The following is a 27,784-nucleotide window of genomic DNA, read 5'->3' as shown; positions in this document are numbered from 1 at the left end:
TCATATCTTCCCTGTGAAGCCATGTGCACAACACAACGGAAAATGGGCACATGGAAGCACCCTTACCTGAACACAAGATCCTCACATCTTCTTTATGAGAACAGTCGTGGTTACCCCACGATGCTGAGGGACATTCCCAGAGAAATGATTCGTTACCGAAACACTTCAGTTCATCCAACCAAACTGGCCCTGAGCCTCGTTCACAAGATGCCGGAAGTGCCAGGTCCAAGGCCTTTCCACAACCCAGCTGTTTGCAAACCACGTCAGCGTCCGCCAGATCCCAGGAATCATCACAGACTGAACCCCATATCCCATTGTAATAAATCTCCACTCGGCCAGTACATGGGCTTCCACCGTCAGACAGCCTTACCTGCACGTGGTCTGTTGGACAACAGTACAGGAGGATTATACTTTCAATAGACATTCACCTCATCACTCAATGCAACTCATTGCACCATCACCAGCTTTAAAACAAGACATGTTAAATGCGCCTGCGACAGGTAAATAAAGCTATAAAACAGAATATCTGTTTACACATGCTTCTTACACAGAATGTAATGAACAGAAATGTTTCAGATATCCTACTACATCTGGCTTTGACATGTTATGTTCTCCAGTTCCCATTTTATGTTTTGAACGCTGTGTACGTTGTTGTACAGGCGATCACTCACACGAATAACAATTAATTTATACCCATGTTTTATTACTGTATATGTTCGTTGTCCATGTATGTTACCCTTATCTGTTATCTTGGTCAGACATTTACTGTCATCTCCTATTGCCTTTATCTTGAATTGCAAGTGACTTGCATTTATCTAGCGCCATTAACGTAATGCAACATCCCAAGGCGCAGTGCAGGAGTGATATCAAAGAAAATTTAACACAGAGCACCAAAGAATATATTAGGTCACATGACCAAAAGCGAAGTCAAAGAGTTTGCTTGTTATGGAGTATCTTGAAGCAGGGAAGAGAGGTTGACAGGCAGAGAGATTTAAGGAAGCAATTCTGGAGCGTGTGACCTTTGCAGCTTAAGGCACGGCCGCCATGGTGCGCAATTGAAATCAGGAATGCTCAAGAAGCCAGAACTGGGAGCTGTCAAACTGGAGCCGATTGCAAAGAGAGGAGCTGCGAGGCCAAGAAGGGATTTGAAAACAAGGATGAGAAATTTAAAACCGCGCATTGCTGGGAAAAGTAGGTCAGTGAGCAGAGGGCAGATGCCTGAGTGGCAATTGGTCGAGACAGCAGAATTTGCAGAGGTTGGAACTAAGGAAGCCAGCCAGGAGTACATTAGAATTATCGAGTCTGGAGGGAAAAGGGCAATCGACAAGAATAGATCACGGCAAATTCGGGTGATGTCATGGAGGTGAAAATAGACAGTGTTAATGAAGATATGGAGATTTGGTAGGAGGCTCACCCCGGGATCAAATGTAACACCAAGATTACAAGCAGTCTGCCTGAGTCACAGACAGTTGGTGTGGCGAGAAATGGAGTTGGCAGCAAGGAAACATGCGATGGGGACTGATGGTTTCTATCTTTTCAATACTGAGTTGGAGGAATTTTCTGCTGATGCAGTACTGAATGTCAGACTGGAATTCTGACAGTGTACAGGCTGTGGAGGGCTCAAGAGAGCTGAATGTGAGGTAGAGTTGGATACAGTGAGATACATGTGGAAACTGAGGCTCAGTTTGTGGATATCACTGAAAGGCAGCATGTAAATGAGAAATGAGGTATCAATGGATAGATCCTTTGGTGACACTGTAGGTGACTTTGCAGGAGCGGGAAGAGAAGACATTGCCGGTAACTTTCTGACTATGACTGCACAGATAAGACTAGAACCAGCTGAGTGCAGTCCCACCCAGCCAGGGGATAATGGAGAGGGGTTGGAGAGGAATTTCATGATCAATCATATCAACATTTGTAGACAAGTCAAGAAATAGGAGGAGGAAACGTTTAGATTTGTTACAATCACTTAGGATGACATTTGTGACTTTGATAAGAGTTATTCTGGTCTTGTGGTGTGGATAGAAATCGGATTTGAGGAATTGGAACATGCAGTCCATAAAAGATGAGCATGGATTTGGGAGGCGACAACACATTCAAGGACGTTGGCGAGCAACGAACAGTTGGAGCTGGGGCAATAATTTGCATGGACAGGTGGTCAATGGTTTCTTTCTGAGGAGAGGCATGATGACTGCCGATTTGAAGGAGAGGGGGCTGAACATGAAGAGAGAAAGAGAGAATCGTTAATATTGTCAGCTGTCATGGGACCCAGGAAGGGAATGTCTCTGTTCAGTATCTTAGTAGAAATAAGGCGCACACAGCAAGACGTGGATTTCATCAACAGCATAGGTTCAGAGAGAGCGTGAAGGACTCTAGGAGAGAAACAAGAAAAGCGAATTCAGGGTGATGGTGCGGGGTGGGGTTGAACAACTGATAGGAAGTTAGGCCCGGTGGATTGGGGAAGAAAGGTAAGTTGTGGAGGCGACTGAACAGATATTTTTGAACTTTGTGACAAAAAGTCTCGGAGTCCTCTCATTTATTTTTGGAGTTCAGGGTGGACGAGGCAGGGGAGTGGTTCAGGGGGAAGATTTATGATGGAGAAGATATGCTGCGCGTTTCCTTTGCCTTCCTGGATGATCATTGTCTAACGGGTGGTTTTAGCAAAGAAGAGCAGGAACCGATGATGCTTTATGTGATTGATCCATTCAGGATTATATTACCAGATTGTTGGCCAGATGTCACCCAGCCTTTCTGTTTTTTTTTAATTCTTTCATGGGGTGTGGGTGTTACTGGCAAGGCCAGAATTTCTTTTATCCACCCTATATATTACTTCCAATTCATACTGGAGAATGTAACGTCCACAAGTTCTACCCTTGAACATCAGTCTTGCAATATACAGTATCTTCGTGTAGAACTATGTTCCAGGGTCGTGTTGATTATAACATTATCATAAATAGATGTAATATTAATTGCATAACAGAATCACTTACTTTTGTAAGGATGGGACTCTGTATTTGACAATGAAGACATTTGAGTAATTTTAGAGATAAACCATACGTCTGAACAGAGAATATGCAGACCTCTCTGTCCAGACAGGCTGCTGCTATTATGTTCAATGAGCAGACGAAACTTGTGAGGCATATTATCAATTGCTATTGTCTGTAAAATATCAATGATCTAAACTACCAATTATATCAATATATGACTGTTGGAGTGAACAAAGAGGGCAGAAAACAGGATCTCTCTGCAAAATGTTGGACAGGATCAGGAAGTGTCATTGGACAATTGAACTCCAGATGTGTAGACCTCCTGGCTGAGCAGGAAACCAGTATTTAATCTGGACGAGACAAAAATGATTGGACTAATTGCGTCAGGCACTTTGGGGAATAAGAATCAGGATGTGACCCATCAGATAGAGAAGTAGAAGACAAGGAGAAGACACATGGCTTCTGTAGGCGGACATAAATGTTGGGTGGAGCTGAACATCTACCTAACTAAAGAACAAGATGACATACTCTACTCTGTCCATTGACTGAGTGTGTAATAACCATTCGGCACTGTAAACTTCTGACGTGAAACGATGGAATGTATTGAATGCCGCTGTATCCGAAAAAAATACTTACTGTAACCAATCGGTATTAAATCTGAATCATTAACTATCTCATATGTTGTAAGTTCCACTCTGTCATATTTAAATAAATGTTCGTTGGAACAACCCCAAACTATCATTAGCGAAATATCAGCACGGTTTTGTGAAGGGTAGGTCGTGCCTCACAAACCTTATTGAGTTTTTCTCGAAGGTGACCAAACAGGTGGATGAGGGTAAAGCAGTGGATGTGGTGTATATGGATTTCAGTAAGGCGTTTGATAAGGTTCCCCATGGTAGGCTATTGCAGAAAATACGGAAGTATGGGGTTGAAGGTGATTCAGAGCTTTCGATCAGAAATTGGCTAGCTGAAAGAAGACAGAGTGTGGTGGTTGATGGCAAATGTTCATCCTGGAGTTTAGTTAGTGGTGGTGTACAGCAAGGATCTGTTTTGGTGCCACTGTTGTTTGTCATTTTTATAAATGACCTGGAAGAGGGTGTAGAAGGGTGGGTTAGTAAATTTCCGGATGACACGAAGGTCGGTGGAGTTGTGGATAGTGCCGAAGGATGTTGTAGGGTACAGAGGGACATAGATAGGCTGCAGAGCTGGGCTGAGAGATGGCAAATGGAGTTTAATGCGGAAAAGTGTGAGGTGATTCACTTTGGAAGGAGTAACAGGAATGCAGAGTACTGGGCTAATGGGAAGATTCTTGGTAGTGTAGATGAACAGAGAGATCTTGGTGTCCAGGTACATAATTCCCTGAAGGTTGCTACCCAGGTTAATAGGGCTGTTAAGAAGGCATATGGTGTGTTAGCTTTTATTAGTAGGGGGATCGAATTTCGGAGCCACGAGGTCATGCTGCAGCTGTACAAAACTCTGGTGAGACCACACCTGGAGTATTGCGTGCAGTTCTGGTCACCGCATTATAGGAAGGATGTGGAAGCTTTGGAAAGTGTGCAGAGGAGATTTACTAGGATGTTGCCTGGTATGGAGGGAAGGTCTTACGAGGAAAGGCTGAGGGACTTGAGGTTGTTTTCGTTGGAGAGAAGGAGGAGGAGAGGTGACTTAATAGAGACATATAAGATAATCAGAGGGTTAGAGAGGGTGGATAGTGAGAGTCTTTTTCCTCAGATGGTGATGGCAAACACGAGGGGACATAGCTTTAAGTTGAGGGGTGATAGATATAGGACAGATGCCAGAGGTAGTTTCTTTACTCAGAGAGTAGTATGGGCGTGGAACGCTCTGCCTGCATCAGTAGTAGACTCGCCAACTTTAAGGGCATTTAAGTGGTCATTGGATAGACATTTGGATGAAAATGGAATAGTGTAGGTCAGATGGTTTCACAGGTCGGCGCAACATCGTGGGCCGAAGGGCCTGTATTGCGCTGAAATATTCTGATTCTAATTCTAAAAAAAAACATCGGTCGAGGCTTTCATTCTGCACAATACAACTTCCCCAGAACATATGCCTGCATTGACATGCTGCACAATGGAACTTTCAAGCATCTGGTCCAAAACATCTGTCTACTTTTATACAGAGCCTAATGAAACTTACACCAGAACAACTCCCACACAGCTACCTGCACTTATATACTGCACAATGGAACTGATTGCAAGCTCGACGCCGGATTTGATACCACAGCTGAGAGTCCAATTCTGTATTCTATTTATCACAAAATAGAGATCTTTCACCTCTATCATCATTCACCTCCCTTCCTGCCGCAGCCCATCTGCTGCTGAAATGCTCACCCATGCTTTGTTGTCTGTGGAACAGCATATTTCAATGTTCTCCCGGGTGATAACCCATCCTGCATCCTCCAGAAACATCAGCTCATCCAAAGCTTTGTCGCCTGCCCTCCATTAAGCCCCTCTCAGGAACGCCACTGCACTCACTGGTATCCCTGCTGCCAATGCATCGAGTTTTCAATTATGATCTTCATGTTCAGACACCTTCATGCTCTCCCCCTGCCATCAGTATAACCTCCTCCAGCCTGAATCATTTCGAGAGCTCTGCATTTATCTGAATCCAGCTTCTTGTACATCTCCCACTTCCATCCCCCACAACTTTCAGTCTAGCCTTTAACCATCTAACCACCCAGATGAGAATTTCCACCCCAAACATCTCTGTGTCTCCGCCTCTTCAAATCCAACCATCTGACTAAAAATTTAGTCACCCACTCTAACATCTCTTTGTCTGGCTCTGTGTCAGTTTTCTGTCCGATTACATTCCTGATAAACTCTTTGTGATGTATGTGTTTATTGAAAGTTCTGTGAGAAAAAAGTTCTTGTTGTTTAATTGTGTCCGTGTTCTCTCTCCCTGAACACCACCCCATCCATCCCCAGCTCCCCCACCGCCCACCATGCTCATCCCCTACCCTCAAATGAAATTACTGATTTGAGACACCCAGGAACAAGTAACCTGTATTATCACATTTCTCAGCAGATTAGACATTTCACTTCTTTGTTATTGTAAAAGCAGTGAAGAATTTGTTTACCTGAACACAGGACCCCAACACCCATACTGTCAGTGAGAGACGAATTCAATGTGAACAAACTGCAGTTCTGGAGCTGCAATTCATTTCCTCCACATTGGACATCATTCACCCAGATGGGTCCTTCACTCTTTCCGTCCTTTGAATAGTTATAAGCGGCTGTCGCTTCACCGCAGCCCAGCTGTGTACAGACCACGTTGGCATCATTCAGGGTCCAGAGTCTGTCCTGCAATCTCCTCCAGCTGCCGGTGTAGTAAATCTCCACTCGCCCATCACACCAGCTTCCCCCGTTAGTCAGCCTTAGTGACCAATTTTCATCTACAATATGAAACACAATGGTGAAATTGAAGCATAATTCACTGCCACCAGAAAAGTTATTAATTTTGATGGTTACTATTTCTGTCATCATTGTTCAGAAGGCGTGTCGGCAGATGTTGCTCACCATCATCTTTTCTCAGTAAATACATTTTGGAGACATACCGAGTCGCTTCCACTGTTTAAACTGGGGGCCAAGGGTAAAATGAACTGGAGGTGAGCGCGGCACATACCGGCAATTGATAAGTGATGAGACCGAAGGGTGGGGCAGGGGCTTTAAATGGCTCCTGACAGATGACAGTTCCTTTCATCCCATATGGAGAGAAACAGACCAGTTTACGTTGCCACAATGCTTCCGATGACATCTCAAGTCGCCTCACAGGCAATGAAGCACTTTTGATTCGTGGTCACTAATGCAATAGGTGACAGACCCGAGGGACTGAAGGTTGTCCTCCTGTCCACATGTACTGATATTTCCTGCTCTCGCCCTGTACTTGAAGCAGCATCAACGTTTCTTCCAATTTCTCCCCCTCATTTTCACATAGTCCATCTTCAACTCTTCCATTCCCTTCCACAACATCTGTGTCTCTGATTCTGGGGACTCACACAGTTATCTTGTCTATGATTCCTCACACCACGAATACTAGAATGACTCTATCACATTCTTCCACTTTCTCCATCTGCATTGTATCTGGTGATGCAACCGATCATACCAGTGCTTCCAGATATGTCTTCCTTTTTCCACAACCGAGGACTCTCCTCACCTCCTCATCCACCCACCATGGTTGACAGGGCCCCATCACGCCCATTCCATTTCCCATACCTCTGCTTTCACCCTTTCCCCCCTCGCAGAACCATGATAGGATTCTGCTTCTCCTCATCTTCCGCTCCATCAGCTTCCATATTCAACAGATGATCTTCCACTATTTCCACCACCTTTAATGTGATACCACTACCAAGCACATCTTCCCCTTCCCTCCACTTTTAACATTCTAAAGGGACCATTCCCTCTGTGACACCCTGATGCACTCTTCAATCATTCTCAGCAACCCTTCCCACAGGAACTTCCCAGGCAAGCGCAGAAGATGCAACCACTGCCCTTTTACCTCCACCTTTCTCACCGTCCAAGCCGGCAAATACTGCTTCCAAGTAAAACAACGATTTGCTCGTACTGCTTTCTCTTCAGTATACTGTATTTGCTGTATTGACTGATTATGATGCGTCTCCTTTACATTGGCACAGCAAACACAGTCGAGTGATTAATTTGCAGAACACCTTTGTTTAGTCTGCAAACTTCACCTTTATCTTCCTGGTATTCATTGTATACTCCACTCCCACTCTGACCTCTCCCTCCTCTTTCTCATACACAGTTCCAATGAAGGTTAACATAAGTTTGAGAAATAGCAAATTAAAAGCAAAATTCAGCGCGTGCTGGAAATCTGAAATAAAAACAAGAAATGCTGGAAATACTCAGCAGGTCTGGCAGCATCTGTGGAGAGAGAAGCAGAGTGAACGTTTCAGATCAGTGACCCGCCTTCACAACTGACAAATATTAGAAACCTAACAGGTTATAAGCAAGTTAAGTGGGTGTGGGGCAAGAGATAACAAAGGAGAAGGTGTACATAGGATGAGGTTACAGAATAGCTGACCAGAATGACTTGGAGCAAAGATGTGTTAGTGGTGTGTTGAAAGACAAAACGTTAGAACAGAAAGGGTGTTAACAGACTGAAAATTGAACAGCCACAAGTACAAACATAATAAAACAGTGGGTAACCCAACTGACCAAACTCAGATGAAACAATATAAAAACAAAAAAAAAATTAAAATTGGAAAAGAAAAAATAACTCAAAATAAAAGTAAAATGGAGGGCCCATCATGCTCTGAAATTATTGAACTCAAAGTTCAGTCCGGCAGGCTGTGGGGTTCCTGATCGGAAAATGAGATGCTGTTCCTCGAGCTTGCGTTGATGTTCACTGGAACATTGCAGCAATCCCAGGACAGAGATGTGAGCATGAGAGCAGGGGGAGTGATAAAATGGCAAGCAACCAGAAGCTCAGGGTCCTGCTTGAGGACTGTTGGAGGTGTTCACAAATCAGTCATGCAGTCTGCGTTTGGTCTCCCCAATGTTGAGGAAACCACATTGTGAGCAGCGAATACAATGTACTACATTAAAAGAAATACAAGTAAATCGCTGTTTCATCTGCAAGGGGTGTTTGGGGTCTGGAATAGTGAGGGGAGAGGAGATAAATGGGCAGGTATTACACCTCCTGCGATTGCAGGTGAAGGTTCTGTGGGAAGGGGATGAGGTGGTGGGGTAGCGGAGGAGTGGACCAGGGTGTCACGGAGGGAACGATCCCTTCAGAATGCTGACAGGGGTAGGGAGGGGAAGATGCATTTGGTAGTGGCATCACGCTGGAGGTGGCGGAAATGGCGGAGGATGATCCTTTGGATATGGTGGCTGATGGGGTGGAAAGTGAGGACAAGGGGAACCCTGTCACGGTTTTGGGAGGGAGGGGAAGGGGAGAGGGTAGAGGTGCAGGAAATGTGCCAGGCACGGTTGAGGGCCCTGTAAGCCACTGTGGTTGTAAGGACCTCCTATAAGGACTCCATTCCATTCTCCCAGTTTCTCCGTCTCCGACGCATCTGCTCTGATGATGCTACCTTCCATGACAGCGTTTCTGATATGTCTTCCTTTTTCCTCAACCGAGGATTCCCCCCCCCCCACCCCCACTGCGATTTAATTGTACTTCTTTCAATGTAATGCACTGCATTCGCAACAAAAACGACTTGAGAGGGTTACAGCAATGCTAACCATCAAACAAATACTCCAAATGGATGATCTCTTCAGAATATTCCTGCTTCAATAAGCCTCCTATTTCTTTATTAAATATAGAAAATGTACCCTGATACTCCCTTTTAATCATTCTCAACACCCCTTCCCACAGGAACTTCCCATGAAAGCGCAGGAGTTCCAACCAGTGCCCTGTTACCTCCACCTTTCTCACCATCCAAGCCCCAAAACACTGCTTCCAAGTGAAACAACGAATTACTTGTACTGCTTAATCTTTAGTATAATGTATTTACTGCATTGACTGATCATGATGCGTCTCCTTTACATTGGCAGACCAAACACAGTGGAGGGATTACTTTGCAGAACACCTTTTTCAAGTCTGCAAGCTTTACCTTTCGCTTCCAGTTGCCTGTCATTTTCATTGTCTACTGCACTACCACTCTGACCTCTCCCTCCTCTTTCTCCTGGACAGTTCCAATGCAGGATAACATAAGTTTGAGAAACATCACTTCCTCTTTCCACTAGACTCTTTACAGCATTTTAGAATGAACACTGAGTTCAGCAATTTCAGATCAGATTCCCTCCCCCTTTTTTTCTTTTTTGGACGATATTTGACTTCCAATTTGCACCTCCTCCAGAAATGTGCTTTTTACTTGGCTCTTTCTAACATACTTTTGCTCTGCATTGTTCGTTTTACCATTTCATCTCTCCTGTCTTTCACCACATCACGGAGCGTTCCTTTCATTCTTTCCTTGTTTCCCCCTTTCTTTAAAAAAAACTGTTAAATCTCTAAGTTCTGATGAAAGATCCACAATCTGAAAGGTTGATACTCTTTCTGTCACCACAGATGCTGCCAGAACTGCTGAGTATTTCCAGCACTTCCTGTTTTTATTACCTATATTGTAAATTGTGAAACGTGGGAGCACTTTTGCATTGAGCAATGTCCCACATACAGTGATCAGATAACTGAGCAGATAATCTGTTATATGAGGGTGCTGGCTGAGAGATAAGTATAATCCTGCAAATTGGGAGAATTTAAATTTACATCATGTTTGTGAAATTTTCAAAGACATAGCACATTGGTGAAATAACGAATTATGCCATTCACTATCATTTTATTGCAACCGGTGTGGTGGAACTTAAAATATATCTCACACTATGTATCTTACAACAAGTTCACAGTGTTTTCTATTAAACAGCTGATCTTTGCAGAGAATTCCATGATCATTCATATTTGAACTGCCTACATTGATAACAGTTTCAATGCTCGAGCAACATATCCATTCCATGGCAGTGGTCCTGGGAGCATCTTGCTGATTCTATAGCCCTTGAAAAATGCTCCAGATTTACCCGGAAATAGATATTATATGACGAGAAGTACGACCAACGAGTCATTGTATGTATAAATGTTTACTGGAGTGAAGCTTTGATTCATTTGTAATTTAATTCAGACCAATAAGCCCACAAACACATCTCAGAATCTTAGTGACAAAGGAAGCATGGGATCAGCAAAACGAGTGAATCAGAGACCTGTGGAAATAGTCAATGATGCTTGACAGCAGAGCGGTTGCTGTATTTCAGTTCAATTGACTGAGATGACTCACCCGTACAGATGACACCTGCATCGTTTTCATGGGAGAAGCTAAACTGTTCCCAGGATGAAACAGGACAATCCCACAATCGCCTCTCGTTCCCCATACACCTGTAATTTTCCTTCCACACTGCACCAGTACCCTTTCCAAAGCGGGCTCCTCCCGGGATTGAGTTTACTGCCCCACACTGTAAGTGCTCACAGACCACTTTGGCGTCTTCCATATCAAAGTAAAGGTCACACAGCGTCCCCCACTGGTGGCCATGCAGCACCTCCACCCGACCGGAGCATCTGTCCATCCCACCAACCAATCGAAGTTCAGGTTTTCCTGTATTGAAAACAAATACAAATCCAAATGATTTCTAAATCATCCTCTGCATAGAAACAGCAAAATAGAAAATGGGTAAAAAAAAGGAGAATTTTATCAACACGATTATCCAACCATACTTTACACAAATTATCTATCAAAAAACAATTAGAATTACTACAGCAACACAAAAGTAAAATACTGCGGCTGTTGGTGATCTGAAATGAAACAGAAAATGCTGGAAATACTGAGCAGGGCGAGCAGCATCTGTGGAGAGAACAAGAGAGTTATGTTTCAGGTCTGTGTACTTTCCTCACAATAATTATTACAGGACCTCTTTAAGAAGTTGGCTGAATACTCAAAAGTTAACAGTTCTTCTTTCAAACGTTAATCGACAGTTGGACTTTATCTCTTGGTACTTGGAATATAAAACTCAGAAGGATGTGATGTTTCTATTGTATCTGTTGTCGCTTTTGGGCACGGCACTTCACAAAACCATCGGCTTTGGAGTAGGTGCTGGACAGAGTCACTAGAATGACAACTATGCTTAAAGCGTTACATTATTGAAGACAAGTTGCATAAACCTTGTTTGCAGTAGATTGCGTTTAGAAGGATTAGACATTATCGAGTTGACGTGTTTAAAATGTTTAAGGGGTTTGATAGATGCGCTAGAGAAGATCAAAAGAATAAATACAAAACAAGGCCATTTAGGAGCTGCTTTTCTTCATGAGGGATGTGGACATCTCTGGCAGTTATTGCTCAAATTTATTTGCCATTGAAACCGTTGTCAGGACCTTCTTCTTGAACTTAATTTGATTGCCTGGGCAATGTTCTTCTGCAAGTTCTGAGCTAGGTAGAGTTCAGTCAAAGGTTTTAAGCATAGTGTGTACCTTTAGCTGCATATGTTACAAACAGAGTGGGAAGTGTAGAATTTGGTAATTAGTGTGAAAGACTGAAATCTAGCCTTAACATTTAGAATTTAACTTGCAATATAAAAAAGCTGCAAGGCAGTTCATGTTAGCAGTTAATCGTGCAAGTCAAGTTAGCAGTAAGCAGTCAATCAGCTGTGATAGTCCGATCTGGGGTAATTACTGTCTGCTGGAAACGGTCTAAACTGTTGCAACTTGAATGTGCCTGCAAAGGCAAAGAACATTAGACTTAATTGCAAGTGGGTTTGAGTGCAGGAACAGGGATGTCTTACTTCAGGGCCTTGGTGAGACCACATCTGGAGTAATGTGTGCAGTTTTGGTCTCCTTATCTGAGAAAGGATGACCTTGCCATGGACAGAGTGCAAAGAAGATTTACTGGGCTGGTTTCCAGGCTGGCAGGATTTACGTATGAGGAGAGATTGGGTCTACTAGGCCTACCTTCACCAGAGTTTAGAAGAACGAGATAGGATCTCATAGAACCCTATAAAATTCGAACAGGACGAGGCCGGCTCGATGCAGGGAGGATGTTCCCGATGGCTGGGGAGTCACAGTCTCAGGATATGGGGTATGCTATTTAGAACCGAGATGAGGAGAAATGTCTTCACTCATTGGGTGGTGAACCTGCGGAATTCTCTACTGCAGAAGGCAGGGGAGGCCAAACCATTACATATTTTCAAGAAGGAGATGGATATCTTTCTTAATGCCAAAGGGATCAAGGGGTATGGGGACGAAACGGATCAAGGTACTGAATTAGATGATCAGACATGATTATTTTTTATTGCTTGGCAGGCCCGAAGGGCCGACTGGCCTACTCCTACTCCTATTTTCCATGTTTCTATTTTTAGACTTCTAGTAAGGCAGAGTGTAACCACAGATTGCAATGTTAACTGAATAAATAATGAACACAATGGGAAGTTAGAGTTTGCTCAGAGTAAGAATTCGGTGCAGAGGGGGAAAAGGATGTTTTTTTTTAATTCTTTCACAGGGAGTGGAGGTTTTTGGCAAGGCCAGCATTTATTACCCAACCCGAATTGCCCTTGCAACGATGGTGGTGAGCCGCCTTCTTGTACTGCTGCAGTGCATGCACTCTCAGTACACCCACAGTGCTGTTAGGAAGGGAGTTCCAGGATTTGACCCAGCGACGGTGAAGAAACATTGATATTGTTCCAAATCAGGATGGTGTGCGTCTTTGATGGGAACTTGCATATGGCGCTGTTACCATCCATCTGCTGTGCTTGTCCTTCCAAGTGGCCGAGGGCTTGGGTTTACAAGGAGGTGCTTTGTTTTGTCTGTTCAGCTTGAGTAAGTGTGTGGAGTCACCGATTTAAGACAGCACCACATCCAGCAGCAGCAGAGCCTATTGGGAGAGGCAGGCACCAGACAAATAGAGGGGAAGCAATTGTCAAGTCAGAGTATGAGGGGATGTGGATAAGTTTCAAATAAGTATTACGTTAATTGGTGAGTGCTCAGTGTTTCGGCATTAGCTAACCAGTAAAATAGCTTTAAAGCTAAAATGCATCGACAAATAATTTTAACTCTAAAATAAAGACAGACTAAGTTATGGCAGATCAGTTATTTTTTTCTGGATATAGGATTTTGTGGATGACGCAATTATCCCGAGGGAACATGTCCATAGCAGATGTATCCACCTGCAAACTCTCTGGCTCTGGGTCATAAAGCTGGAGGGGGAATTGGAGATACCCCAACACATACAGCAGCAAGAGGAATATTGGACAGTTTGCTGCAGATTTCAGTCACAACAGAACAATTATTTAATATCCTAGTACAAGTGGTGGGTACCACCACTTGTTGAAGGTGCGGGATCAGAATGAGGTTGTTGCAGCTTATAGTGCACAGTAATGGAAATCCAGATTTGTTGGTGAACGAGGATATGCAGAAAGTGAATCTATCCAACAGGAACAATGTACTGGCTATTTGTGAGGATAAGGATGAAGACTGTCAGAAGGACAGCCAGAATGTTGACCGTGATACGTTGGAACAGGAAGCTGTGGAAAAGGTGGAGGAGTGGATCATAATGTGATACTTTTAAGTAGTTCAATAGTTAGGGTTTTAGGAGTCCCAAACAGTATTTCCCCAACTTGTGCGAAGTGAGGGATATCCCAAATCAGATTGGGAGAATGCAGGGGAAATATCCTGTCGTTGTGAACCATGTAAGGACCAACAGCATAGGAAAGATGAGGAAAGAGGTTCTTTTCAGAGAGCACCAGGAGCTGAACTAAAAAAGAAGATCACAAGGATTATAATCTCTGGATTATTATACAAGCCGCTTGCACATTTGTATGGGGTGTGGGTGGGGGTGGATTAGGGTGGTCAACACGTGGTTGAAGGTGTTGATGTTGGAAAGAGGTGTTACTTTTCATGGCACCCACCACTTGTACTGGGATATTAAATAATTGTTCTGTTGGAATGCGCTTCACCAGAACCGGGTTGGGATCAGGGTCCTAGAATGAAGGATAAATAAGGTTGTTACAGGAATGATAAACTAGTTAGTGGGTGAAAGGAGGCTGGTGGGGGGGCGGGGTGAGGGGGTAGAGCACAGTTGGAAATGTAAAATAAATAGGCACCACCGGGAGAGGAAAAACAGAAAGATGCTACATTTGCGTAAGGCAATTTTACGGGTTTTCACCACGTGAATTTGCTCTTAAAACAGCAGTTCTTTCTTGAAAAAGGAGTTGTTAGAAATATTGGCAGACCTCGACATTTTGAGCAGTGTACTGTGCCCATTGTCTGGAGAAACAACTGGAACTAGTGGAAGTTATCGGTTTATATGTAGTGGAGAAAGGGAATATGGACAGGATCTTACTAGTGATAGGTTATTACATGTTCTTGTTCTGGCTGCTATTGGTCTGTTAATTATTTTCTATGATAGGTCGGTATATGCAATTGTCCTTGCTGCTTTTTGTCAGCTACTCTGTATCGTGGCAAGTCATTCCATACTATTGTTCTGGTCGTGTTATGTTGGCTGCAGATCAGGTGATGGTGTGTCTCTTGAGGATAGACAACCAGATATCCACTGAGGAACAGGCCACTGTTAGGGGGACAGTATGGTGTTTTTAGATCTCCATAGCTTCCCTGATGCAATGAATGAGACATGTCTGCCACCGTCAAGTAAGCTCAACTCAATGACCACAGCATTAAATGGTCCAATTCCAAACTCACCTCATCTATTATGGACTGCCGTGCAAGACACAGTAACATGATCAGCATAAAAGAAAACAAAAACATGGAAAAATGGGGAAAAGAGCCCAGATTCTCGTGAATGGCAGATGTAGAAAGAATAGCAAAGGGTGACAAAATAGATCGCAAAAGCTACACAACTTTTACAATCACTTCTAAAATAGGTTGTAAGTAAGAGCAATGTAGCCTCATTAAAATGACAATGGTGATATTATAAATGAAAATAAGGAAATGGCGGGAATTATACATAATTACTTTGCATTAGTATGGACATGGACGTCACTTTTCTTAAGGTTCCTTGTTGCCACAGTTGACCAAAAGCCGCCTTGACGTCGAGGACAGTCACTTTCATCCCACATCTGGAATTCAGCTCTTTTTTCCATTTTTGGACAAACGGTTTAATGAGGCCTGAAGCTGAGTTGTCCGACAAACCCAAACTGAGCATCAGTGAGTAGTTTATTGGTAAGTACTGCTTGATAGCGCTGCAAACAACACCTTCCATCACTTTGTTAATGATTGAGAGCAAACTGCTGGGTCAGTAATTAGAAAATTGCAATTGTTACACGGCTATTTAAAGAATGTTATCGAGGGAATCGAGGGAATTATAGATTGGTTCGCCTAACAGCTGTTGTCAGGAAATTACTAGAGTGTACATTTAAAGATGGAGTGTCTGATCACCTTGAAAAGTTACAACCAATCAGAGAGAGAGCCAGCATGGATTTGTAAAAGGTAGATCATGCCTGATTAACCTGATCAATTGTTTTGTGGAGGTAACTAAAGTAGAGGGCAGGGGAAGCTCAATGGATGTTAATCAGATGGACTTCCAGAAAGCAAACAACAAAATCCCTCATAACTGATTGTTGGCTAAAGTTGCAGCTCACAGGATTTAGGGCAAATTATTGACTACTTAGGACGTGAGCTAAGTGGCAGGAGACAGACAGCAGGGATAATGGGCAGATCATATAACTGGCAGGATGTGATAGCGCCGTCCCACAGGAACCTCTACTATTTATTAATGATTTAGATGGCTGGACAGAAAGCCGTATATAATTGACATACTCAATATTGCCATTGAAAAATATCAACGATATTGTAATCATGCATATTTTAAGCATAAATTTGCAACAACAAAAAAAATAGATTAAGTGACTGTGTAAAACTATTACAATATTGGCAAGTGTGAGGTGTCCAATTTGGAATTTAAAATGTTCCAGTATTTTCGAAATGGTGAAAAAACGGAAAATAGACTTCAGGGTCATGGGCAAGGACAGGAAAAAAAACAGCAAATGGAATGCTGGGCTTTATATCTAGAGGAACGGAATACAAGGGGCTGGAAATGATGCTACAGCTAAAAAAAAATCCTGGTCAGGTCACATCTACAGTAGTGTTCGGCTGTGTGCAAACAAAAAGTATTTTGGGCAGTTAGAACTGTGCAAGAAGTATTGTGCGACAAGAACTGATGCTAGGAGTACTATTGATCATATTTTGCATAAATGATTTCGACTCAGGGAGGGACATACAATTACAATATTCATTAATGACATGTACTTGGGACAATGGTTAATACTAAGGCAGATTGTGATAAAATACATGACGTTAACGAAATTGTAAATTAATTCTAATGCAGATAAATGTACACTTACAGATTAGGGTAGGAAGAATGAGAACACATTTTCCTTGGACAATGATAATCTAAATTGTGTCGAGGAGCAATGGGATTCAGGGGTGCAGATAGAAAAATGAATACAACAGCAATACGGGTTAACAAAGCTGCAGAAAATACAAAAACATTGAGGATTATTTTCAGAGAGATACGTTGAAAGGGGAGTCATACCCAGCACAAGGAAAGATTTGCTGTTGATTGGAGTCGGTTGATTGGGTGCGAACTGGTCAGTGTTTCCCTGCTTTTCTAGGCAGTATGCAACTGGGCAATTTTCCACCGGATCAGTTGGATCCTAGTGCTGTAACTGTACTGGATCAGCTAGGCTCCAGTTGTTGCTAGTTTTAGAGCACTGATCTTCAGCACTGCAGCTGGAGTGTTATCGGGCCCCTAGTCTTTGTTATGTGCAGTGTGCTCAGCCGCTTCTTAATGTTGTGCACTGTCAATTTTAGAATGGACCGAAAAATAGAAAGCATTTGCACAGCAGTAGCTCATTGGCATGGATTGTCACGCACTACTTCTCAACTTTTGCCAGTCTGAATAACTACCTTTAACCCACACTTTGTTGACTGTTTTGCAGCCAGTTTTCTACAGTCTGTCATGATCACCCTTCACATTATGCAATTAATTACCTTGAAACCACATTCACAGTTTTAGGTTTAAAAACTGGACAGACAGCTTCTGACCAGCAAGATGCAACAGTCAGCATATAATCATAGAATGTTTACAACACAGAAGGAGGACATTCAGCCCGTTGTGTCCATGCTGGTTATCGGCAAGAGATCCTCAGCTGGTCCTATGCTTCTGCCCTTTCCCCATAGCCATGCAAAGATTTTCTCTTCAGGTGCTTGTCCAATTCCACATTGAAAGCCACAATTGAACCTGTCTCCATCAGACTCGTAGGTAGAACATTCCAGATCCTAACCACTCGCTGTGTAAATAACTTATTCCTCATGTCACGGTTGGTTCTTTTCCCATCCACCTTATAACAGTGTTCTCTGGTTATTGACCTTTCTGCCAAGAGGAACACTTTCTCTCTCTCTACTCTGTCTATTCCCCTCATGATTTTGAACACCTCCATCAAATTTCCTCGCAGCCTTCTCTGTTCTCAGGAGAGCGACCACAGTTTCTCCAAACGATCATTGTAACTGAAGTCTTTCATCCCTTGAACCTTCCTTGTCAATCCTTTCTGCACCCATTCTATAGCATTCACATTCTTCTAATGTGCCGTGCCCAGAATTGTACACAATACGCCAGTTGAGGTGAAGCCAGTATTCCACAAAAGTTCATAATAACTTCCTTACTTTTTTACACTATACCGCTACTTAAAAAGGCCATGCGCAGGCAACTGCGGGATCTTACAGAGCAGTTATCTTTGTGATTCCCACAATAACTGTGGACCCATTACTTCAGCTCCCCGAGGCTGAGGAAACTCCCTCCCTCCCTCCCTCCCTTCCCTGCTCCCCAGTCTCAGCTTCACAATCTGTGTGATATATCAGATCTGAAGCCAAGCGATCATTGCAGGTTGGCAGCCGGGCGGACAGTACATGCCCGGCAGCGGCTGTTGGGTTGATGAATGGAGATTTGGATTGAGATTGTGACATTTCCAGCGGTTCAGATCATTCACTGCGGATCTGGGGAAAATCTCAATAGAAACTGCTCTGTCTGCATTGTAAATGTGCTGAGTATCAGGTATTGGCTGCTCCCGGTGGAAAATGTTTCTTAAATATAATACTAATAATATAATTTTAAACAGTGATCCTAATATTAACAATAATTCTAACCAGAGATAACTGGAATTATTATCATCTGACTTTCTGGGTACGGACCATCGCGGATTGTTTTACTTTCACTTCTTCACAGAATCTAACAGCCGCGGTGGGAGATGAGAGACTGAGAAAGATTTTTACCTGAGCAGATGACGCCGGCATCATAGAAGTGTGACCAGGTATAGTGACCCCATTGAGCTGACTTACAGTCCCGCAGAGAGGCTTCGGTCCCGCCGCACTTTACATTCACCGTCACAACGGGTCCGGACCCTTCCCCAAAGTGAGCCCGGCCCGGTGCAGAGACTGCGGTCCCGCAGTCCAGCTCCCGACACACAACAGCGGCGTCCTGCAGGTCCCAATCATTGCCATACACAGTCCCCCACTGCCCCCGGTAGTGAATCTCCACTCTCCCAGTGCACCGACTGCCCCCATTCACCAGTCTCAGCTTCACCGTCTCTGTAAAATATCAGAAATATCATCAAGCGGTTCTTGTGTGTTAAACCCACAGGTTCCCAGTGCACAGACCCTCCCCATTCACCAGGTATGAATTGACAGGAATATCAGTCTGCACTCAGAACCCTAATAAAACCCGGAGTATATATTACACATGAAAAAAGGAAAGGGAAATATTAATACACGGTGCAAACGAGCAGGGAACCCGGAGACAGCCGAATATTCCCACCAGCACAGCGGCTCGAAGGAGAACTGGATGGGGACAGGCTCAGAATAGTTTTAACCTGCAGAAGTGGGGAGATGGGCGTGGCTGTAATGATCACATGTTTACGTACTCAGAACTCATTGGACGAACACAGTGAGACCCCAGCACCAGGAAAGAGCAGAGGAAATTGCACCCACACCCAGTACAGCCAATGAAGACAGGGCTGGATGGTGATGTGATCTTGATGTCAGCGCAGATTGGTTAGCTGGACCGTTGGGCCGGCAGCGGTGTCAGTGGAGCTGATCCTTCACACTCTGCTCTTCAGAGACCCTCAGTTATTGTCCCTCTGCATGAAGACAGCAGTCATCTCTCAGCTAGGTAACAGTGTGAGTGGAGCTGATCCTTCACACTTTGCTTTTCAGAGACCCTCAGTTATTGTCCTTCTGCATGAAGGCAGCACTCATCTCTCAGCTAAAATTAAAGATCTTCAGTCACAGTATGAGGGACACCCTCCCTTTCTGACTCTCAACTGGGCAGCGGGTTAATCCGTGATCAAAGAAAATGCTGAGATTTTCGCCCAAGCTTCATATTTAATGGGATGGATTAGAGCAGAGAGATAGCAGATAGTGTGAAAATAAAGGGCGATTACCTGACGGGTCAGCCTTACTGTTCCCAGGTCTGCCTGAAATGAGAAGTTAACAATTAGAGTTCACTGGGGCAAGAAATGAATGAAACTGTCAGAAAGAAAAAACACAAATACAACTAACTGCAGGGTCATTATTCCCGTGCCTTGCAGAAGAAATTATATCGGGATCTGTGATTTCATTCCTTAAAACAGAAAATACAGTTTCTGCACAACATTAATATTGGTAATGGGATAAAATATATCCAGAATTGTTTTCACATATACACACACTGACATCCGGATACACTCTCTCCTTGTGCTGACGGTGGGTGGGCTTCATGTATTACCAGTGTGAAGGTGCCTGAGAAGGCGATGGTGATGGTCCTCTCCCTTATAGAATCTTACAATGAAACAGCACAGAGGGACGCCATTCGGCCCATGGTGCCTATGCTGTCTCTTCGTCAGAGCAGTCTAATTAGTGCCACTCCCATTCCCAATCGCCCTGTAAATTTGTGCTGATGGTGCTCTGATCATTGATGACCCGTATGTAGATACCCTGAGAAGAGGGTAGTGATGGATACCCTTTTAAACCCACACTGATGGCACTGTCAGTGAATTCAGCTTTCCGATCTAAAGTTCGAGAAGGGATGGCAACACAAGTTAAAGATTTTCCGATCCTGCGGTAGATTTCAATGCCTTTCAATTTACTGCAAATTCTTCCACCTGTAACTTTCAAAGTATCTGTAAACGTGTAATTGGGCTATTCTGTCGTTCAATAAATTACATAGCTTCCTCAAACGAAACAAAACAAGATTAACGGTCTGTCAGCCTCCTAACTCCGTGCTGACTGTTTCTCAGTAAGCTCCTGCAGTTCTGATTCTCTTGTAACCTGCCATCACCGACGTGCCCTGTTCTTTTACCCATTAATAATGTTCGATCAATGGTCCCCCCGTTTACTGGTTAAGCGTTTCTGCTTTTCAAAAATTCAGTTACTCGGTTGACCTGAACCCAATCCCCCTGATCACAATGTGTCTCACAGATCTCCAGGTGTTTTTCTATTCTCAACATTATATACTACAGACGGTGTGTTGACCTGATCCCAATCCCACTGATCACAATGTGTCTCACAGATCTCCAGGTGTTTTTCTATTCGCAACATGGGGTGGCACAGTGATGCAGTGGTTTGCACCGCAGCCTCACAGCTCCAGCAACCCGGGTTCAATTCTGGGTACTGCCTGTGTGGCGTTTGCAATTTCTCCCTGTGTCTGTGTGAGTTTTCTCCGGGTGCTCCGGTTTCCTGCCAGAAGACTTGCAGGTTGGTAGGTAAATTGAGCATTATAAATTGCCCCTAGTATAGGTAGGTGGTAGGGGAATGTAGGGATAGGTGAGGATGTGGTAGGAATATGGGATTAGAGTCGGATTCGTATAAATGGGTGGTTGATGGTCGGCACAGACTCGGTGGGCCGAAGGGCCTGTTTCAGTGCTGTATCTCTAAACTAAACTAAAATTATATACTACAGGCGGTGTGTTGACCTGTTCCCCAACTCCCTGGTGAAATTATATCTCCCATGTATTATTGTCTCTTTGTATACTCTGGTGATATATTATAGACAACGGGACACCGATTCCTGTCCTCAGCTGTGCTTCCCGAGTAATTTTGAATGTGTTACTGTTTCCCAACTATATCTCACTGGTCTCTTAATGATCCTAATTCTGGAATGTAAAGAGTGTGTGATTTCCTCCCAGTCCTGGAGCCTGAGCATTCCTACTAACTTTCCCTGATAATAGTCAGTTCCCACAAATTCCCCTTTTCCAGTCACCCAATGACAGACGTGGGGGAGGGGGGGAATAATCTTTCAGTATTTACTGAAAAACGGTTCCAGTCTCAGTGTTTCTGTAGAGTCCGTGAATCGTCTTCAATCCACTCATTCATTTCCCCTACTCTTCATGCATTTATCATTTCAGCCTGTAACCATCCATGTCACGTGGGATTTTTTCTCCAAATAATCCAGTGGTTCAAGGAGAAAGCCCACGAACACCCTCTTAGGGAAACTAGGGATAGACAATACATGGGTGGAGGACAACGTCGCCAACATGACGACAGTGGTTCAAGAAAACACCCCGTCATCCTGTCTGGATAACTAGGGTTGTTCAGTAAATTCTGCCTGGCCAGCGAACTCATATCCCGAAAATGATTTTAAACAATTATAACCGAGATACCCATACTTGTCTATTCGGCCTGTTTATCTCTTGCTGTCTCAGAGAAATGTTCAGTCAATCCCCTTTCTCAATCAATACTATTTTTCCATTTATCTGCACTACTCCTCATTTCTGCTGATTCCTCCATTTTGCTCTCAGATCCTTCCTCGCAGTTTCTAACTGCTCTCATTATTGTTCTTGAAAAAGTTTGAATGCATTTCTGTGTACCGTTTTTCAAATCTCCGATATATGCAGAGGATATACTCACTATTCCAACACTCTTCTGGTCGGCCTCCTACCCTAGGTAAACTTCAGCTGATCTAAAACTCTGCTGCTGTTCTCCTGGCATGGACAGTCCCGCTGTCACTGACTCCCGGATCCCAACGCCTTAGATTTCAGTGTTCACACCGTTACCTTCCTGATGTTTAGACTAATGGGTTTAGTGCAAAACTGTTAGGTTATTTTAACATTTTATACATATGTTAAATTACTATGGTACCGTATTACTGCAAACAGTAATATAGAAATATTAATTATTAATAACAATAAACTCAAAGGAGGTGAACAGAAATGGGACAAACGTTGGATATTCAAATCCCAAAATTTAAACTCTTGAATGTGTTACAAAACCAGGGACAGCGGTGGTTTAGGGGATACAAAATACAGTCAATGCAGAGAGTTTATGAGTACATGCTTCGAATGGCAGATTATTAGATGGGTCAATAATCAAAATAATTATATTATATCAAACTATTTTACTTGAAATTTGAGCTACTTCCACAAATAAATGAGGTATTTTGGATTTCAGAAGCAAATTAATTGATAGAATTACAGTTATTGTAGCTTACACTCACAAGCAAAGCACTGGACAGAAGGAAGTCATATCAAACAATCCGGATTCTGTGTGTCAATACTATTATCAGTAACGTTTAGCATCTATCTCCATAACACATCAACGAGTGTCTGAAGAAACGTTACCACGGTTCGAAATAACCAAACACGCATCGAACCTTTACAGTACCGAGAAAAAATGTTCTGTGCACTGTCTGTTGAATTTCTATATGCAAACAAATTCAGGATTTGTTCCACAAGGTGACCAGAGTATGGCACATGTAGAAGGAGATAAAAGAATTTAATAGGAGTAGGATTAGGCCATACTGCCTACCCAGACTACTCCGCCATTCAGTAAGATCATGGCTGATCTATTGCCCCAGATCAACTTTCCACCTTTTCCCAGAGATTGGGAAACAACTCTGGATCTTTCATTAAACACTGCATCGCACCATATATAAAGTTTGGGATATGTGGAAAGAGATTCCAAAATACGTCTGGATATTAAATACTACATCAAATGTATGAATCATGTAGAAAGAGACTGAGAAACACTAATTATTACACAACACCGTGCATATAAATGTATGAAATAGAAATCATGATTTAATGTCAAAAGACATAGTTTTGAAGATTGTCAGTGACGAAATAAAATTGTTCATCCGCCAAATCGCCTGAAAACAGCAGCATACTTTCTGGAGGGTATAATCGATAATCAGTAAAAATGAAGCAATATGTATTCCACCTCCAGCTAATATATTGTACAATATTTATTGTCCTTTCTGAATATTCCAAATGCTGTACAAACTATTTAATCTAATTCTCTCCAGCACATGGCACTTCACTGAGACATTCCGGGGACAGAAATCTCAATGTGCGATGAGTCAACTGGATGCAGATCCCGGTATTCTACAGTTCTGACTCCCATACACTCGATTGTAACACTGACTACTTTCTACTTCCAGGAGTCTCCGTTTTAAACGTCTGATTAGAATTTTAACTCCAGTCTGCTGCGTCCGTACGAGAGCCATAGGAAACAATATAAAACCAACTCTTGCCGCACTTCTGTTTGATTTTGGTAATAAAACAAAATTTAACTCAAATTATCTCTGGAAATGCAATTAAATATTCATCAGATGACAAATATTAGATCCGTTTTTGCTTTTTGCGACAAAAATGAATAACAGTTCCTTATTTGAATTTGATGAACTTAAAATCAAACAGGACAGAATGTGTTCAATGACAAATTTATAAATTAAGGAAACTGTTTCAATATTCACTTGTACGATTTCAATAAATGACAAATCAAAATAAATATGCACATGCCCCATAAATTGATTTTGATCTGGGGCTAATAGCTAAAAAAAAGTTTCAGGGAGTCAGATAGATTTCATACTTTCTCTCTGTCCTATGGCTTGCAGAAAATATTCTTAAATTACCTTAAAAATCAGAATTTTAGAATGCAATCCCTTTCACAAAACCAAAAGAAAATTAATCATGGAAGTCTGTAATAACATTAAGGGAGCGTTTCCCTGTCGTGAACCTGCATTTGCTGTCGATAGGCATTAACAAATGTCACCAAACCCGCACTGGAAACAGTGAGAAACTGTCATATTAATTATTACTTGACGCTGTTCATATGAATATGTGAAATAAGTTGAGAATTTATAATACAAAGTTCTAAAGTTCAAGGTCATCATTAAGTAAACAATAACAAATGGAAAATCGTCCGGAGATTTTGGAATATTCATTAACATTATCTTTGGGAACGGCACTTCACAATGACAGTAATAACTAATGCTAATTGAAATAATATTGGTTCTGCTACAGTTAATACATTATACAATATTTATAGATCATGTACAACACTCGAACGTGGAACAAACTATTTAAATCATTTCAGTTCCACTCAGTATATCACACAGGGTCAGACAGCACTTCTACTGTGAAATAACTGGGACAGAAATGCCCGCGTGGCTTCGGTCAGCAGTAGATTTAGCTTTGACTGCTGTTCTATAATCCCTGCATTACCATCGACCCCACACCCCGAGACCTTCTATTCTCACTGTGATCACTTTCTACTGCTAGATTGCTGTTGTTAAATAATCTGCTTAGAATTTCAACTTCAGTCAGTTGTGTCGGTACGAGTGCCGCAGAGGACCAAATAACACAAATTGCCACGATATTTGTTTTCAATTTTGCATTTAAATCAAAATTCTGCACATGTCCCACTTGGGAATTTAGAAGACGTGTTAATAAGATGCAAGATATTATAAAAACAATGTTTTTTGATCGCAAAAGAATGGATAATTGTTCCCTATTTAATATTGATGGAATGTAAAATCAAACCAACAGCCCAAGATTCGTATTCAACGTGAATTCTACAAATGAGATAAACTATTTCAATATTCGCTTCATATGATCGCAATGAATCACAGTGTTTTTTGTCATAAAGCATGCCTGCTTTTTAAAAATGATTCTGAGCAACTAGCGATTGGAGAAACGGATACAGGGAGTCATGTGCAATTCATTGTTTATCTTTTCTGTGGCTTGAATACAATTTTCTTTAAATAATCCACAGAACAGGCTTTTACAATCCAATTAGTTAATATTCACGGAAATACAATTCGTTAAACACATCAAGTATCTGATAACACTGGGACTAAGCTGGCCTGTCAGTAAACCAATAAAGTTTGTAACAGACAGAGATTGATAAATGTAACCAAACACACACGGGAAATAGTGAGAAACAGAATGGAATCATCAATGGAATAAAACAACAAATATCGAGCCGTTGGAACAATCATAAAGAACAATATCGCTAACTCTTTACACACAACATGTCACTGTGTGAAAATATGTGATTGGGAAAACTTAACTATCTTCAGGCACTGTACAAAAAAATGGAGGCAATAGAATAATTAATTTAATATAAAAGATACTAATTTTGAAGATCATCACTAACTGATCAATAATACAGAGCAAATTCCCCAATGATTTAGGAACTTACAGTGACATCATTTTTTGCAGAGTGCTCTTGATAATTATACTAATCATGAAAACGAATTGAAAAATATTGGTTCCACCTCCAGTTGAGTGGTTATTATAGATTGAAGGTAACACTTCAACATTGAACAAATTATTTTAAAATATTTAGTTTCATGAACTGTATCACTAGGAGAGCAGACAACACTTGTGTTGAGAAACATCTGTTTCAGAAATGTGTGTGGCGGTTCATGGTGGCAGTAGATGTAGTTTTGACTGGTGATCTGCACTCAGTGAGATAACTTACACCTGACTCTGATACACTCTATTCAAACAAAGACGGCGCTCTACTTCTATCAGACTCGCTTTAAATACTCAGATTAGAATTTCAATTCCAGCTGGCTGTGTCAGTATAAGAAACACAGGGGGAAATATAAAACAAACTCCCGCAGTCTTTGTGTTCGATACAAATTCAACTGGGAATTTAAAATACCTGTTAATTAGATGTAGAATATTCCAAACTCGTTTACTGTAACCAAAACAATATTACTGTCAGCAATAGCTCAATTGCTAGCACTCTCGCCTCTGAGTCAGGAGATGGTGGGTTCAAGTCTAATTCCAGAGACTTGAGCACAGAATCTAGGCTGCCACTCCAATGCAGTGCTGAGGGTGTGCTGCACTGCCCAAATTCTTTCCATCGGAGGAGACGTTAAAGCGAAGCTCCGTCGGCCCTTTCAGGTACACTATTTGGAGGAAGGGTAGGGGTATTATCCCCAGTGCTCTGGCGAATGTTGATCCCTCAATCAACATGTCACACACAAAAAAAGTATTCTGGTCATTATCACATTGCTGTTTGTCGGCGCTTGCTGTGTGTAAATTAGCAGCCACGTTTCCTATATTACAGTATGGACAACACTACAAAACAATATCGAATTGACAGCAAAGCCCTTTGGGACGTCCTGACGGCGTAAAATGCGCTATGTAAGCGCAAGGCATTTTTATATAAATGGGGGTTTATTCCTATTTGTAGTTGAAAGAACTTAAAATTGAAACATTCAATCCAAAATTTGTAGTAAATGAAACTACTACAAATTATATTACACATTATCCATTTCATACCATCCCAATGAATGACAACTGAAAATAAAATAGATCCGTTTTACGTAAATTGATCTCAGACACTGACATATTCTATTCTAACAGCGAAGTGTCTCTTTTTCTAACAGACCCTGCTTAAATCGACCCATGAGATTTTCAACGCCAGTCTGCTCTGTACGAGCGGCTGGTAGAAGGCAATAAACAAGTGCCAATATTTCATTAAACTCTACACAAGAAAATTAAAATGTATAAAGCATTATTTACTTTCTACATCTCCTGAATGGGTTCTGTATTAAAGATGATAATTAGATTAATAATATACATCTTGTAATAATAATCAGTGTATCAGTAAATAACATAATGCATTCAAAAATCTGTAACTTACAGTTCAAAAGCTGCAGTAGAGACAGGGTCAGGAAGGTTTGCATCATGGTTCTGGCGCTGGGTACAGCGATGAGAACAGAACATTACCCGAACGCAGTTCTCAGACACTAAGAGCTCCTTGCAGCAGCTTCTGAAACTCTGGCTGTTGTGGAAATTAATTCTTTGACAGAAGTTTCTGCAGAAAAAATGTTTTCTTCCAAATAACCAATAGATTTTGACTTGTGTGAACCGTGAATTACAAGCTGGTAAAATACACCAATGAGACGAAATGTGACCATAAATGGATAAAATGAACCCAGGTTCCAACTACCAGCCTATCCTGCGAGGATAATGACGTGTGACAGTTTGAAAAGTAAATGAATCACT

General features: G+C 42.1%; 1 protein-coding gene across 1 annotated transcript; it reads right to left on the bottom strand.

Annotated features, from left to right (window-relative positions):
• LOC137362355 (deleted in malignant brain tumors 1 protein-like) lies at positions 1 to 27,553 on the bottom strand. Its single transcript, XM_068026767.1, has 7 exons — positions 27,420 to 27,553; positions 19,946 to 19,978; positions 18,780 to 19,094; positions 10,789 to 11,103; positions 6,082 to 6,396; positions 67 to 381; positions 1 to 11 (listed from the first exon to the last, which is right to left on the bottom strand). Exons 1-7 carry the CDS (start codon positions 27,463 to 27,465, stop codon positions 1 to 3), a joined length of 1,350 nt encoding a protein of 449 aa, XP_067882868.1. The 5' UTR covers positions 27,466 to 27,553.
• Between the last annotated feature and the right edge of the window lie 231 nt (positions 27,554 to 27,784).

This window comes from Heterodontus francisci, unplaced genomic scaffold (genome assembly GCF_036365525.1).
Source record: "Heterodontus francisci isolate sHetFra1 unplaced genomic scaffold, sHetFra1.hap1 HAP1_SCAFFOLD_236, whole genome shotgun sequence".
NCBI classification, from domain to species: Eukaryota; Metazoa; Chordata; class Chondrichthyes; order Heterodontiformes; family Heterodontidae; genus Heterodontus; species Heterodontus francisci.
This window is presented reverse-complemented; position numbering and strand designations above follow the sequence as displayed.

What these genes read in the sequence shown, in the direction of transcription:
- LOC137362355 (XM_068026767.1), bottom strand. Translation starts at nt 27,465, where the DNA reads ATGATGCAAACCTTCCTGACCCTGTCTCTACTGCAGCTTTTGAACT. An exon ending in TCTACTGCAGCTTTTGAACT is followed by an intron (nt 19,979 to 27,419) that starts GTAAGTTACAGA and finishes TTCTCATTTCAG; the next exon opens with GCAGACCTGGGAACAGTAAG. An exon ending in CAGTAAGGCTGACCCGTCAG is followed by an intron (nt 19,095 to 19,945) that starts GTAATCGCCCTT and finishes GATATTTTACAG; the next exon opens with AGACGGTGAAGCTGAGACTG.